Raw genomic sequence first — 15,815 nt, forward strand, 5'->3', positions numbered from 1 at the left:
TCAGTATGGCAACAATTTTGATGTTTTGGCTTATTGTATAGATTGGGAGTGAATTAATTTTGTTGAATTATCACTCGATGAGTCGGTTGAATAACAGATTATATCAATTTTTAACATTTCGACTAATCAATCAAAATCATTCTCACAATAATCGCTTGTGTAAATGATTTATTTTATAACTTATCAATTGTAATGACGAAATTAGGTTTGATTTTAACCTAAAAAATGGTCACAATTTAATGAAACCTTTGAAAAGGTTTACTTGGAAAGGTTGACAATCAGTAAACTCATGATCAATCATTTGGTTTCATTTCAATTGAAGCTTACATTCATTATGAAACATTTACTCAAATTTTTGGCTACCTTCATTTTGGCTCAATTTCAATCATTTGCAACTCAATTTGATGTAAATTAATTTATTTTTAAGCATTAATTTATTGAATGATAGGCCATTTTGAATAGTCCAATCCATTCCTTTGGATGCGCAAACTCAAAATGTTTCATTCTTATCCTTCCCAGTAAATCTTGTTATCAATTGTGTACAGTTTATAAAAATACAGTAATTTAATTTAATTGATTGAGCTAATTTGCTTCATAACTCAATTGCTTTACGTTTCAACTGCTAAATAAACCTTGATTTCAATTTATAGTCATGGGTTGCATTTACTCCGTTTCTTTACTGGTTTGCATTATGTGTCTATCAATTCTGGCATTATCTCCAGTTGTCTTCAGGTTCTTTGTTCATCTTGGAATCTTCATTGTCACCGTTTTACCTGTTTTATCAATTCACTCCTTAACCAGTTGGGATACCAGTTTATCGGTGACTTGAGCCTCGCCACCATTTGCCACCTTCCAGTTCTAGTAAAATTTGGATAACACACATTTGAACACTTTTTGGATCAAACAAAGCCTACCAATTATTAACTCTCATTATTTAAATATTTGATTGATCTAAAAGGGATCATGAAAGCTATCCTGAAATGTCAGTTGAAATGGGAATTGATTTGGAGTTCACATTTAGATCAATTGATTTCACTATCAATCTCGTCAATTTTATTTAAATTGTACAGCAACATTCATCTTCCTTTTTTTTGGTTGCTATACTTCTTCAACTGTATAACTGTAATAGCACTTTAACCCGAGACTTCCATAAATTATTGCCAAATAATCAATTTCATTATGAAAAAATTAAGTGATTGATTGATCAAGACCAAACAAGTAAATTTAATTTCTCAAGTCCGAATAATTGATGCCACATTGATGTCGAACACGATGAATTTGTAATATTTTCAATGCATTGTTGAATAAACATTTTTTGATTGCGAACAAATTTTCACGTTAATTTAGTATTGAGCATGATTTGCTTTTTTATTATTATACAATTTATAAAACTGTCTTAATTAGACGAGTAAAATTAAATATAAATAATATCAATTATAGAATTCATACAAAATAACAAAATAGCCAAATTAATTTGTGTTCAATAACCATATAGCAAACTCAACTAACAATTGATAGGATGATTAAGGCAAATAAATGTATAATTTAGTCCACATTTGCAATAAAAATATCATTTAAATAATAAGCCTAATTTTTGAATCTTTCTAGTGCTTTCTCTTTCCGCAAAGTCTTATGTTTCTCTTGAATATCCAGAAAATGTTTTAGCAAATCCTTGAAATCCATGATAGGTTGAGTCGAAGTCTCTGTAGAGCTAAAAAGTGAAATGATAAAAAGATAAACATTACGTTAGTACTTTTAGCTAAGAAAATCAATTGGCTGAGATTCAATGTAAAATTGTCAATTTCATGTTATGTTAGCATATGCTTAATATTTTGAATATCTATTCATACCTGATTGATCCATTGACTGAAAATATTTTCAAGTTTGGTACACATTGAAGTCTCTTCCTCAAAAGATGGAAAGCATCCGATTGTGGGAGAAGCATCAATAAACCATAAAGACTCTTGACCAGGTCTTCGTTTTTTCCAGTGTCCAATAGTTCTAGCCTCAAATCTGTAAATTAGCAATTGGCAATACATTAGAATGAGAATTGTGAAAATAAAAAATATTGAAAAACTTACATGCAAAGATTGGAGACTCTATTAATTGTACCAATTGATCAATTTCAGTAAGAAATTGTACAGTAATTTCAAGATCACCGAAAATGGCAATGAGGTCGCGTGCATGTTTATAATTGCGAGTCAATAAACACAATGCAATTGTTGCTACTGGATTATGGCACCAGGTTCGGTAAAGGCAGCAAAAGAGAGAACAACTTTCATCAGTGCGTAAATCTCTTAACTGGGTTCGAAGTTCATTCAGTTCACTAGATGTTAATAATATCAAATTAAGAGACTGGACCATTTTACTAGCAAAGAAAATATCTTCGTGATTGATTAGTGCTTCTGATATTGATCTATAGATAGCCTCTGCATTCATTTTAAGACAAAGATTGCTAATGATGGCTGATCCTCGACTTTCGAGAAATGAAATATTATTTGCAAATAACTGCAACAGTGAGCCCATGAATTGGCCGAAAAATCCTTCTTGATTGTTTTTATCAGCTGGAGCTTGGAAGGTTTTAGCACTTGATGATTGATCATTACATGAAAAAATAGATGATAACACATCTAAAACATTAAGAACGACAGAGTCACATGGGTCCATCAACGTTTTTACTAAAACAGGAAGAATATCACTTTCAACCAGAGGTAGTATTTTCTCAGGAAATTTAGATAACAAATGTTGGAACCATGCGAGAACAGCGAGTTTAACGGTTGTAGAAGAGTTTTCTTGCAATTCGTAAGTTAAGACCTCGATTATTGCGGAATAGTCGAATGAAGAAGATGAGTTAGAATGGACGGTTTCTTCATCACTAGAAGGTCTCAAATCGACGGAATTTTCAGATCTCTCGTTTTCATCCATAGTTACCAATTGCATTAAAGAATAGTTTAATGTTTTGGCCACTTCACGAATATTTATATTGAAAGTTCTTGAAGAGGATAGACTGGCATTGAAATGTTCATCTTTAAGTTGGCTTGGTGATGAGTGAGCCAATCGGGGCAAGGTAGCTGATAAAAGACCCGCAGAATATGGAAGCAGGGAAGTTGATCCAGCTAAATTGACGAACTCTTTTAACCAGGTTAACGCAGTGAATTGGGCTATTTCTTCCGATGATTGGGAGTGCACTAATAAAATGTTGACTAGAGCAGAGAAGTTCGTACGGTCAGATTCTCTAATGTCATTGAGAAATTCTTGCAGAACGGAAGAGCACATAGATCTAATTTCGATATTTTGATCTGATAAAATTCTGAATAATCCTTCTAACAAATCAGGTAAATACTGAGTCATATCAAAGTGTGGGGAGTTTTGAAGGAACGCAATCCAAGAAACAACAAATTGTCGAGCAAATGGATTTATTGAATACATTCTCTCCCGAAGCAGCGGAATAAAACATTCAAGATCGAATGAACTACTTTCATTAACTATATCTTTAACTAATTTATCCAAAGATTCTGCACCCAACTTTACAGTAAGCTCTGGATCAGCAGAAATTTTTGAAAGACCATCAAAAAGTTCATGGAAAAGCACTAGACAATCTTCGCGTAGCGCCTTAATAACATTCAGACATGCTTCACAGGCATAATATCTGACTCTGGAGTCTTGATCAAATAGAGATGCGATTATTGGTCGAAGAAGATCACTGGTGTAAATCTTTGATTCTTTACAAAGGCCTATGGCCATGGCTGACAATCCAATTAAACCTCCTTTCCGAGTATTTGGATTAGATGAAGCTGCAAGTTCGCGAAGAACTTTGATCATCTTTTCGATCAGCATTTGATCTCCACGATTAGAGAAATCTCGACACATTCTGCAAAAAAAGAATGATTGTATCATTTTGAATAAAAGGGAATGCATTAAGAACTTACTTTTCAACTTCAATGGCACCTTGTTTTCTTCGGTCTTGAAGTTTATCAGTCAAGGCACGAATGCAATTACTGTTCAACGGGAAATAGGCCTTGTCTGACATTGATCCAATTATTATCACATTCACCGTTTATGGTATTATAAAAGTTGATGACAATTCAACACGGCAAAATGTAAACACAAGAGTTAGAGGTCCAGAGCTTATCAGCTGGTAGGTGTGTCTGGCTATTTCTAACACTTTATCATTAATTTTACTAAACTAAGGCATTGATTAACAAAATAGCGAAATAAATTTAGTAATTAGGAGTGAGAACTTTGAAGATTTAAAATTTCAATAATCTTTATCAAGGGTTATCCAAATTGTACTTTAAATTATAAAAATTTTATTTAAATAAACCGCCACCTGACTCCATCTTGATTAAATCTATTACGATTATTGATAGTATCAATTTGATACATTGATATTATATCGGTTTATTAATTCATATTGTATCATTAAAGACTTGTCTACAAGTTGTATGTTCAAATTGATATAAATAGATGAATGAATTGTGTCAGATAAGATTTCAGACGTCAGATAAAATAATTTTAGAGACTACCATAAGTATGGATCGCAAAATATCCTAATAAATTTTATAGAAAGATTGAAATCATTCAAAATTGAATAGAAACTTTATGAACTTTAATCAAATTTTCACTCAGAGATGTTTCGCATGTTGATTAAATCGATTAATTAAACAACATTTTATAACAAGAGCGTAGTTGTTATAAAAAAAACATTGAGCTGTCGCAAAGAAGGAAATAGCAGAAACAAGAAAACATGCAATAATCTGCAATAATTTATGGTGTAAGGCTAGTAATGAGTAATGAAAAACGGTAAAAACAGTAATATTTGATTTGAAAGATGTTCTTTATTCAAACAGCAACTGAAATTCACATGTTTTTTTTCAATTGATGAAAGTCTATTTGACATCTTGGTATGATTTTTGTTGCAACTTTGTTTACTATCACAAATAGTCTTATCAGGAGGTTTCAAAAGGAAGAAATCCTAATAAATTGTAAGATCAATCATACATTTAAAAACCAATGTAACTTGTCTATTGACCTAGAAAATTAAACGATGTCTAGCTGTCACAAAAAGAGTAATAATTCTTAGATGAAAAACGGCTTAGTATTGCATAGATTATAGAGTCCTTTTTTCCGTAAATAATATCATTAGAAATTTGACTGATGTAGAACTCCATCAATTAGAAGAAGATGGATTGCTTTGTTTGACAAAAGCAGCAAAAAACTTGTATAGAAGTAAAATATCTCTTGTAATACCGGCAAAACCAATGATACAATATGCAAAGTCAGGTTTGGTCGCTTAAGATAAATAGATGCTTTAAAAATAGTCTAGCAATTTAAACATTGGATTCCGTTGGTTTAGACTTTTTCTTATTTAATGGAAGTGTCTCGGTACCCGATACGTTATCAGTAAAGTCTGGGCCTTCTGGAGCACTTGGAGAAGCTCCATCAACTTGCATGAGATCTCCTTCGGGGGCCTTGGCTACTTCAACTCGCACCTCATCGCCCCCAAGCCTATTTGATTCACCGTCTCCTCGATTGTCCGAAGTATGTTTGAGTGAATTGAGTTTAGGGCTATTAGCAATATCATCGTCATCGGCTAGTTTCTTAAGACGAGCTGTATCATCTGAATCATGATCAACAAAAACATAAGTATCACTTTTGGCTTGCTTGTCATAATATTTTTTCAATACTTTGTAGAGATACAGCAATACAGTGACTGTTAAAACCAGAAAGAAGACAAATGGAATTATTCCGGGCACTGTAGGACCATCATTATTCCACATGGTAGTGTCACTGTTGGCCGCGAATCTTGAACTTTTTTTCTGTGTATCCATTTTCATGAGGTATAAAAATGAGTCCTTGTTAAACTGAAATGTTTTAAATTAACTAAAAAGTCACCAGGAAATGATATAAAAACAATGCCGATGGAAATTCAAAATATCAACATGAAATTTGAATCATTTGCTTTCACTGTTTTGATGCGAAACTTGAGGTTGGAAGAGCAAACCATGAGCCATGAGTGAATCCAGAAACAAACAAAAGAATCAAAATAAAGTTAAAATTAGCATTGTATCAAAGTAAAAAAAATTTTATAATACAAAACTCTCAAACATAGGTAAAGTAAAGAGTTTCAATAAAAAGGAATAGCTTACCATGAAATTTACAAGTCCAGTTTGAAGAAATGAAATGTATAAGTATAGTCTCAGTTTAGGGATTGAATGTGTTGATGATTAAAAATTAATACTTGATAAAAGATTGTCAATAATATACCATAAAAGATGAAAAATCAAAGAGATGTCGGCTGGAAAATTGAATCTCAAAATGGTGAACCTGACCAGTCACATCACCACAAAGAGAAAGAAGTGAAAGAAAGAAGAGTAAAGTTATCTTGTTAATGAAGTTTAAAGGTTTGGCGAGGATTGTTAACAAACTGGTCCCTCTATTTAAACAAGGCTGAAGTGGTTGAACAAGCCCTGAAACCCTCGGTGAAAGATGAGAAGATCAATGTTGATGAAGCTCAAATTATAAAAGGGAAGGTGATGAGGGCAATACAGTGAGACGCACAAAGAAAGTTATATTTTGGTTATAAAACAATTAATAAAGTTGACTGAATTAAATGTTGATCATTGAGGCTGTTGAAGATATTGGCCGGGTAAGAGAAGAACAGAGAGAAATGCAAAATGACGATGATGATTGGAGGAGAGTTTGTGAGATATAATAAGGGAGACAGATTGGGAAAAGGGAGAAGGGAGAGGGAAGATGAAATATTTTTTTCTTTCCATGTAAAGTTAATTGATGTTACAAATGTGTATAATCGCTACTCATATATACTTCATGTATGAGTGTAAACATGAGAAAAATGTCTTTTACCAGGGGATCAAGAAGATGAGGAAGACACAGATAATAGTCGGATTGATAAAGAATGAGAAGGTTAAATGAATATCGTTAAGAAAAAAAAGGTTAATTAATCTTTATCCAGAGCCATTAATGGTAAATCAGGAGACGTTTTACTTTTGTTTGTGGGTTCATCGGTTTAATGGTTCATCAAACTGGTTAATTTGTCTTTTCTTTGTCTTGATAGGTTTTTATGTTGGTAAAATTGATGATCCAGTTACAAGTTAGTAGCTCTTTTCAATGAAACACTTTGATTGTTAATTATAATGATCACTACTGGACCAAAAAATAGCTTTAAACAGTAAATCGAAATAGTCCAACAAAAATGGAATCGTTCAATGTTTTTACATTCAAAATGGCAATATTTTCACTCAAATTATTAACTTAAAATTCAGATAATGATCAGACAATCTTTAAATAACCAAATTTACTTCAACGTGATTTTGAAGCAATTGACTGACTTGATCAAGTGAAAATGTTAACAATCATTGTAAAATTGATAATTCAGTTCTGATTTGTGCAAAAGAATGATAACAAAATGCTAAATCATTCACGGTGGTTAATTCATGATCATCCATTATTTAGCTTTCGATTTCATTTCAACTGTTTAACTGTTCAAGTCTATTAAAGAAATGCATTGAAACTTGATCAAACTTAGAAATATTCAAATGTTTCTATTGAATCGCAAACGTTTATTAATAGACTCATTGAGATGCTTGGCAAAATTTGGTTTATAAATCAACAGATTTTTTTACCACAATTAGCCAAATTATCTGAATGAGACTGACTAGTTGTTATGGATAAAGTTATTGTACAATTTAAGACATGTTAAAGATCCACGAAGTTTACAGCTGCTATGATCCGCCTTTTATCGATTTTTGTACAACTGTTACTTTATCGTTGATTCAAACCTAAACATGGATAAAAATGGATTTAAACTTAATTATTTCTGGACAAATGGAATAAATCGAAACTCATTAAAGTTAGGATCTCAACCGCAAGCCAATAGAGATGGACATTTGTCCTTTTTTTATGGTTCAAATGATGTCTTTCAATCACGCTTTTTCACTGTGTTAGTGATTACATTGGTGTTTATCATTTCACTCAATTTGTGTTTGAGTTTTTGGATTATCAAATCTCTTCAGGTTGGAAACGTAAGTAAAACATGTGCATTTCAATAGATTCAAGAAATTAACTTGATTAAATCAACAGGGTGGACTTGGTGATGGTAGTCTTTCAGCAACTCGTAAACGAATCACTGTTAAAGGATTAGCTAAATTCAATGGACGCCTGACCGCTGAGCAAATTAATCCAGTCAAGGATCAGTCTATAACAATTGTTGGTTTAGATGAAAGTATTCAATTAACTAATGAGAATGATTACAATGATGAATCTGTTTCCTTCTTGATGAGTGAGTAAATCATGTGCCAAACAAGTTGCAATTCATTTGAGACTAATTTTTAATTTTTTATTAGCCAACTCTAACATCAGTTATCAAGGACCTAATTTTGTCGTTAACAGCCTGATAAATGGATCAAAGCAAATACTTTTTTCTATCAACTCTGACCAGTTGATAACTAACTCACTAGATGAGATAAAAAGCACGGATTATGGATTTAATATAGATGAAAAGGTGGATACACCATCAATCAAAAGTGATTTCTATCATGATCTGAGGTATACATTTGAATACGTTTCCAGGAAATCATCAAAATGTATAAACTTTGACTAAATATGCTTCTCTAAATAGATTAGAGGCTCGTACCAAAGGATTGAATATACATGCATCTTCAGGTGATTTGAACATGAAAGCTCGAACTGGTCCATTTGATGTCAATTCATTTAAAGAGATAATATTATCCTCAGAGGACCAGCTGAAGATTCATTCATCTAACATAAAGTTGGCATCATTACCTAAAGAGAAGCATCGACATGGTCATGAGGACTTATCAATTCACAAACAAACAATTGCCTATCAAGTAATTATACAATTTATACTCTGTGGTTGCTAAAGACAATATTAACTATTGAAAATATTACATCCAATAGGTTTGTATATGTGAAAATGGACGATTATTCTTGGCGCCAGGAAACAAAGCATGTTACTTATCATCAATGACATGTTCGCCACAATTCCAGTCTCTTATTAATGAACAAGCAGATTAAAGCAATCATTGTAATCATTTTTGATGATTTGAATTAAAACATAAATTTATATCTTAAAACATATCACATAGTTTTTTCAACTAAATATTGGTTTGACTACTTTGTTCCATTCAATGTCCCATGAAAATTCTTTTCTCGATGACAACAGATTTTTACGCATATTTTTCAAATCAGTTTGAGGTTGAGTTAACAATTTTTGAAGCATAATTGCCAATTCTTTGGAATCTTTGAAAATTTTTCCATTATAATCTTCTATCACAAGTTCAGGCAAACTAAAGAAAAAAATAACAAAAATCTTTTAGTCAATGATTCAGATTACATGATGGGAAAACTTACCATTTAAATGAAACTGCAAGAACAGGGACACAACATCCAAATAAATCAATAATTTTCATTGGTAAGTCTAATTGACTACTCGATGTATGTAATGAAACACCAACATCAGCAGAGCTAACCATTCTTCGATAATCTTCTGTAGTTAGCCAAGGTAAGATCACCGATACTCTGGTCCAACATCGATCAGAAATGATTTCTTGATAATAAGTTTTAAGAGGACCTTTACCCGTTATAACACAAATTAAATCTGGCAACGAAGTGTCAGCACAACTTTTCTCATCGTAAATATCCAAAGCATTGAGTAAAATTGAAAAGTCTTCATCTTCAGTCCAGCTTGTGCCAGAAATGAGCAAAAAAGGTCGATTTTTCTTTTCAATGATTTCACCATCTTCACATTCTTCATAAAACTTTGATCCCGAATCATCGCCTGAATCGAATGGAGGAAACATTTGTGCCATTTTTCTTAAAAAATTATACTTATTTCTCGATTCCAATGGTTTAAAACTATCAGGTGATCTATCATAAAACACATCAGCTCTGAAAGAAAATAATTCAATGAGTATAAATTTATAAAATTTAAAATGGAAAACATTTAAAAGAAAAACTTACTCTATGTTCCAAGTTTTCAGTAAATCATCAGCCATAGCTTGACTGACGCAAAAGTTGTGATAAGATTTGGAGCCAAAAAATCCTTCACACCAACGATATATTTTAACCAATAAATGATTAGGTCCCAACGAAAGAGCTAAAATAGTATGTCCATAGTTATGCCAATCAATTACAAAATTAACACCTTTAATAACTGAATAGAACCAAACAATGGGAATAGTAGGAACACTTGGTGGATTCTTCGGGTGAAAAAGTAACAAAATAGAGAATATTAACTCAAAAAAATGAAAAATGAATGTACATATGTATAATATCATACCTGTAATAGCACAAAATCTGGTTTAGTTATTGTAAACAAAGTGATTAATAGAGAAAATGATTGAACCAATGTTTTCATGAAATAATTTATAATTCTCGGACAGCTACTAAAGGATGAGTTTGTTTTTAATGGATAGATCTTAATCAAAGGATTTGCAGCGATTTCTTCAGATACTGGAGTATCTGTGGAGAGAGAGAGCACGGAAATTAATAAAATTGTTTTCAATGTTATCATTATTTTACTTACCGAAATATGCCACAATATCAACATTACAATGTGATTTAGTTAAGGAAAGACAATGATATTTCATACGTGGACTTCTTTCAAAATCGCCTAAAACGACAACAGCTACAGATGGACCCATTGCTTTTTGGATATGATTAATCACGGATTGAAATAAAACTTTTTGATGGATTTATATTGTTTTTACATTTTATCGAGTATAGCTTAATTGTAAACAATAAATTCTTGCCAAAAAATCACAGCTGGCACAATAGCAGACAGATTATAGGGTCCGGGATAAAAGACAAAAAGGCAAAACGAAGGCAAAAGAGGGCAAAAGTGGGCAAAAGAAGGCAAAAGAAGACAAAAGAAGACAAAAATATAAAATAAAGTCACTTTTTAGTTAAGTAATGAATAATATCGTATTTGTATTATAATCACAATAAGGATAAATTAATGAAATTATTGAATATTAAACTTGAGGCTCTGTTTGGTGTCAGCCACTGAAATCAGCTGGAAGCTCAATGGTAGTGATGTTGGTTAGGTTTATAGCAAATATTCAATAAAATCAGTTGTTATTATAATCAAATATAAATCACTTTTTCATCAAACTCTAAATATTTTTTATGTTAGACTACCTAAGACGCTTTATTACGAGAGTTTAGCCATCTTTTGCCCTCTTTTGCCCTCTTTTGCCTTTTTGCCCAGTTTTTGCTCTTTTTTGTCTTTTATCCCGGACCAGATTATAGCGCTAAATACAAAGAGTTATAAATAAATTGGTATTCTTTCAAATTTAGCGCCTTACAAATTAAACCTTACAGGTAGGTGAGAGCCTCCCTCTCACTGAGAGGCGCGTGAACACAATTTTCCAAGCACATGTTATTTTTGTAAACATTGTTTCAAAAAACTCTGGTTGTCACTAAAATATCAGTTTAATTTATGTTAATTTGAAAGAATCTGAAAACACAAAACCAGTTACCATGAAAAATCGTTCCTCGAAAAGCATCAGACGAAAGGTAGGTCTAATTTTATTTTCCTAATCCTCATCTCAATCAGAAACTTATAATAATTAAATCAATATTGAATCTTTTCCTTAGGATGCATTCATAAAAAAGAATGAAGAAAGCCAAAAGAAAGAACTCGATGTGTTATTACCTGGAACAGGTGGTTTCATTGAACCCGATCATAACGAAAAAACTTATCAAATAAATCAAAATGAAATCGTTTCTTCCGTCGATTTAACCAGTGCTACTAAATGTTTTGATTTAAAGTTGGGTTATGGACCATACGTCGTCAATTATTTTAGGAATGGTCGTCAAGTGTTGATTGGCGGTGAAAAGGGTCATGTTGCGGCCATGGATTGGGTGACAAAAAAACTAATTTGTGAATTTAATGTGATGGAATCAGTTCATGCCATAAAATGGTTACATATGCCCAATATTTTTGCTTGTGCCCAGAGAGATTGGGTTCATATTTATGACGACAAAGGAACCGAAATTCATTGTTTAAAAAAACTCTATAAAGTTAACCAAATGGAATTTTTGCCTCATCATTTTTTATTGGTCACAGCTTCTGAGCAAGGATTTTTATCTTGGACCGATACAACGTGTGGAAAATTGATTGCTCAGTTTAGACCAGCAAAAGTAAAAAAAATCATGAGTATGGCTCAAAGTTATACAAACGGTGTAATTTTGACTGGTCATTCGAATGGTGTTGTAAACATGTGGACTCCAAACAGCCAAGACCCTGCTATTCAAATGCTCTGTCATTCTGGATCATTGACTGATATCGGTATCACATCTGATGGTACAAGAATGGTGTCATTAGGGACAGACAGAAAGATGAAATTATGGGACATAAGAATGTTGAAACCATTGAAAAGTTATAGTTTAAAATCCATAGGTTCATGTATTGATGTAAGTCAGCGAGATTTGATTGGAGTTAGCTTTGGAAATATTGTTCAGATTTTCAAAGATTGTTGGAATACAGAACTTAAAGAGCCTTATTTGCGTAGTAAATCCAATGGATTGATAAAAAGTATAAAATTTTGCAATTTTGAAGATGTATTGGGCATCGGCCATGAAAATGGTTTCTCAAGCATTTTGGTTCCAGGAGCAGGGGAACCTAATTTTGACGCTCTAGAGAGCAATCCATTTATGACAAGCTCGCAAAGACGAGAAATGGAGGTTAAAATGTTGCTTTCTAAAATACCATCCGAATTGATAAATGTGGATCCCGGAATCATAGGAAAATTTGCTATCAAACAACTACAGCAAAAGGGTCTTGAAAATACTAAAAAAAGTAAACTTAAAAAAATTAACGATTTTTCCAATGTTTTGGATAGATTTATAAAAAAAATGAAATAAAATCTATTTGAAGTTAAACATATCACATAGTTTTTTAACAAAATATTGGTTTGACTACTTTGTTCCATTCAATGTCCCATGAAAATTCATTTCTCGATGATAACAGATTTTTACGCATATTTTTCAAATCAGTTTGAGGTTGAGTTAACAATTTTTGAAGCATAATTGCCAATTCTTTGGAGTCTTTGAAAATTTTTCCATTAAAATCTTCAATTACAAGTTCAGGCAAACTAAAGAAAAAAATAAAAAAATCTTTTAGTCGACGATTCAGATTACATGATGGGAAAACTTACCATTTAAATGAAACTGCTAGAACAGGAACACAGCATCCGAATAGATCAATAATTTTCATTGGTAAGTCTAATTGACTACTCGATGTATGTAATGAAACACCAACATCAGCAGAACTAACCATTCTTCGGTAATCTTCTGTAGTTAGCCAAGGTAAGATCACCGATACTCTGGTCCAACATCGATCAGAAATGATTTCTTGATAATAAGTTTTAAGAGGACCTTTACCAGTTATAACACAAATTAAATCTGGCAATGAAGTGTCAGCACAACTCTTCTCATCATAAATATCCAAAGCATTGAGTAAAATTGAAAAGTCTTCATCTTCAGTCCAGCTTGTGCCAGAAATGAGCAAAAAAGGTCGATTTTTCTTTTCAATGATTTCACCATCTGCACATTCTTCATAAAACTTTGATCCCGAATCATCGCCTGAATCGAATGGAGGAAACATTTGTGCCATTTTTCTTAAAAAATTATACTTATTTCTCGATTTCAATGGTTTAAAACTATCAGGTGATCTATCATAAAACACATCAGCTCTGAAAGAAAATAATTCAATAACAGCTACTAAATGATGAGTTTGTTTTCAATGGATGGATCATAATCAAAGGATTTTTAGCGATTTCTTCAGATACTGGAGTAATTGTTGAAAGAGAGCAAGGAAATTGATTAAAATTGTTCACAATGTTATCATTATTATACTTACCGAAATATGCCACAATATCGACATTACAATGTGATTTAGTTAATGAAAGACAATGATATTTCATACGCACTTCTTTCAAAATCGCCTAAAACGACAACAGCTGCAGATCGACCCATTGCTTTTGGATATGATTTTTCACAAAACGTATAATAATCTTTTAGATGCATTTATATTGTTTTTATATTTTGTTGACTATCGTTAAATTATAAACAATCAATTCTTGCCAAAAATTCACAGCTGCTACAATAGTTGATGGATTATAGCGCTAAATACAAAGTGTTATAAATAAATTGGTATTCTTCATCAATTGGTATTATAAATCATGATTTATTAATTTTCAACATCATTAAGGCTTCTAATTGTTTCCAATGAGCGTTTGCTAATGTTAACTATATTCATTACAGACAAAGAAAAATACTATGTGTTCAGAGGTATCCAATATTGAATCCAAAAAATGGAACAAGACGCTCAAAATGGCGCTGTTTGGTTTAATGAAACATTTTGAAGTGCTGAGATTACCTGTAAATGTACAAATAAATGTTAATATTTGAGAAGACGATTTCATAAATTATTCATGGAAATAACATGAAATGACAATAAAAATGAAATACTCACATCACTATGTGAAAAAGTCTCGTCTTTTGGTTGTGAAGCAACCAAGTCCTCTTCCTCAACTTTAGGCTCGAGTTTGTTTATTTTTTTATCAACAATCAATTCATTATTGATAATTTCCTCAAGTTTTGATAAGTATTCAATGACATGATGAATATTAACACGCCTTATCTTTAGAGCTTGAATCAAAACATTGGTTACATTACCCTCAATGCCAAATGTTTTGATGATTTCATCAAGTTTAATTTTTTTTCTCATGTTAATATTAAGCCGCTGATCATTAGAAATGAAAGCAAGATTCAAATCATTGTCGACTTCACCGGTGGCCTTCATTATTGTCTTCATCTTAGTCATATTTTCTTGCATTTTTCTGATTATAGATGAGAATTCATACTTTCGAGCTTGACAACACTTGTCTAGTGACTCAAGCTTGTCATGTAATTTTTTGACTTCAATTTCAACCATCGATTCCATGTCATGATTTATCCCAACACAATCATTACATAAGAACTGCTTCGTAGCTTCATTTGAAAAAAAGGCTGGATTCCCACAAGAGGAGCACAAGGGACCATGAAATAAGGGTTTAATTGAGCATTTGGGAACATTTGACGCCGATTCACAAAACTTTTCATGGCACGATTTGCAGGTATAGAATGAGAAATTTGAGCAGCCGAAAATAGCTCTTTTTTTACACATTACATTGAATGCACAAAAATGAAATGGATAAATATGGACCGATATCACGGAGGGCCGATTTTCATCACATGACTTGCACAGGAATTCATTGTAATTTGATAGTATCAAGTCATCCTTTTCCTCTATTTTACCTCCACAAGCAAAACATGTCATGTAAGACGAAGCCTGTTCAAGTGAAAAAATATCATATTGTAAGTGAATGACGAACAATGGAATAAAAACATTACACGTAAACGTTACTTACCATGATTATCAATAGCAATGTCAGCGTAAAAATGATCGAAATCTGCAACAAATAACAATATTGAAATGATTATGAACAATAAAGAGACTGAAAAGAATTGAAATTCTCTAATCGAACAATTCGATTTCTAAAAAATATGTTGGCATAACAAGACGGTGCAAGATGCGGCGCGTAAATAAGGCGCGTAAATCAATTTATTAGTCTTGTAAAAGAAGTATAAGTTGTATTGATTTAAATTTAATTTATTATTTTCATCATAATTTATCAATCACAAACAGCAACAGTTGAGTCTAATTGTTTCCAATAAGCGTTTCCTGATATTTACTTTATTCATTACAGACAAAGCAAAATACTATG

At 32.0% G+C, this 15,815-nt stretch overlaps 6 protein-coding genes across 8 annotated transcripts; 2 read left to right on the plus strand and 4 right to left on the minus strand.

Moving 5' to 3' along the window:
• Positions 1–1,342: 1,342 nt before the first annotated feature.
• LOC107367867 (protein VAC14 homolog) lies at positions 1,343–6,667 on the minus strand. The gene is made up of 5 exons (XM_015935618.3): positions 6,150–6,667; positions 3,930–5,983; positions 2,082–3,871; positions 1,851–2,013; positions 1,343–1,711 (listed from the first exon to the last, which is right to left on the minus strand). Exons 2-5 carry the CDS (start codon positions 4,028–4,030, stop codon positions 1,588–1,590), a joined length of 2,178 nt encoding a protein of 725 aa, XP_015791104.1. The 5' UTR covers positions 4,031–5,983; positions 6,150–6,667; the 3' UTR covers positions 1,343–1,587.
• On the minus strand, positions 4,819–10,791 carry LOC107367870 (chitobiosyldiphosphodolichol beta-mannosyltransferase). Its single transcript, XM_015935622.3, has 6 exons — positions 10,568–10,791; positions 10,322–10,503; positions 10,003–10,241; positions 9,394–9,930; positions 6,150–9,329; positions 4,819–5,983 (listed from the first exon to the last, which is right to left on the minus strand). Exons 1-5 carry the CDS (start codon positions 10,683–10,685, stop codon positions 9,134–9,136), a joined length of 1,272 nt encoding a protein of 423 aa, XP_015791108.1. The 5' UTR covers positions 10,686–10,791; the 3' UTR covers positions 4,819–5,983; positions 6,150–9,133.
• On the plus strand, positions 7,809–9,116 carry LOC107367872 (zeta-sarcoglycan-like). Its single transcript, XM_015935624.3, has 5 exons — positions 7,809–8,045; positions 8,104–8,302; positions 8,367–8,568; positions 8,642–8,870; positions 8,941–9,116. Exons 1-5 carry the CDS (start codon positions 7,809–7,811, stop codon positions 9,055–9,057), a joined length of 984 nt encoding a protein of 327 aa, XP_015791110.1. The 3' UTR covers positions 9,058–9,116.
• Positions 10,792–11,337: 546 nt separating the features above from the next.
• LOC107367869 (WD repeat-containing protein 46-like) lies at positions 11,338–12,927 on the plus strand. The gene is made up of 2 exons (XM_015935621.3): positions 11,338–11,559; positions 11,641–12,927. Exons 1-2 carry the CDS (start codon positions 11,524–11,526, stop codon positions 12,907–12,909), a joined length of 1,305 nt encoding a protein of 434 aa, XP_015791107.1. The 5' UTR covers positions 11,338–11,523; the 3' UTR covers positions 12,910–12,927.
• Positions 12,000–14,112, minus strand: LOC149093821 (chitobiosyldiphosphodolichol beta-mannosyltransferase-like). 3 transcript variants are annotated; one of them, XM_089268093.1, is made up of 3 exons: positions 13,907–14,112; positions 13,203–13,764; positions 12,000–13,139 (listed from the first exon to the last, which is right to left on the minus strand). In XM_089268093.1, exons 1-3 carry the CDS (start codon positions 13,968–13,970, stop codon positions 12,944–12,946), a joined length of 822 nt encoding a protein of 273 aa, XP_089124219.1. In that variant the 5' UTR covers positions 13,971–14,112; the 3' UTR covers positions 12,000–12,943. The 3 variants fall into 3 exon arrangements, with proteins under 3 accessions (XP_089124219.1, XP_089124220.1, XP_015791111.1); XM_089268094.1 differs by having other exon boundaries at positions 13,203–13,739; positions 13,907–14,097; XM_015935625.3 differs by having other exon boundaries at positions 13,203–13,834; positions 13,907–14,097.
• A 101-nt stretch (positions 14,113–14,213) lies between these two features.
• Positions 14,214–15,615, minus strand: LOC107367873 (uncharacterized). Its single transcript, XM_089268092.1, has 3 exons — positions 15,459–15,615; positions 14,522–15,379; positions 14,214–14,425 (listed from the first exon to the last, which is right to left on the minus strand). The coding sequence occupies exons 1-3, from the start codon at positions 15,459–15,461 to the stop codon at positions 14,375–14,377; spliced, it is 912 nt and encodes a 303-aa protein (XP_089124218.1). The 5' UTR covers positions 15,462–15,615; the 3' UTR covers positions 14,214–14,374.
• Between the last annotated feature and the right edge of the window lie 200 nt (positions 15,616–15,815).

This window comes from Tetranychus urticae, chromosome 2, assembly GCF_039701765.1.
Source record: "Tetranychus urticae isolate SD_2017Ah chromosome 2, NJAU_TeUrti_SD_1.0, whole genome shotgun sequence".
NCBI lineage: Eukaryota > Metazoa > Arthropoda > Arachnida > Trombidiformes > Tetranychidae > Tetranychus > Tetranychus urticae.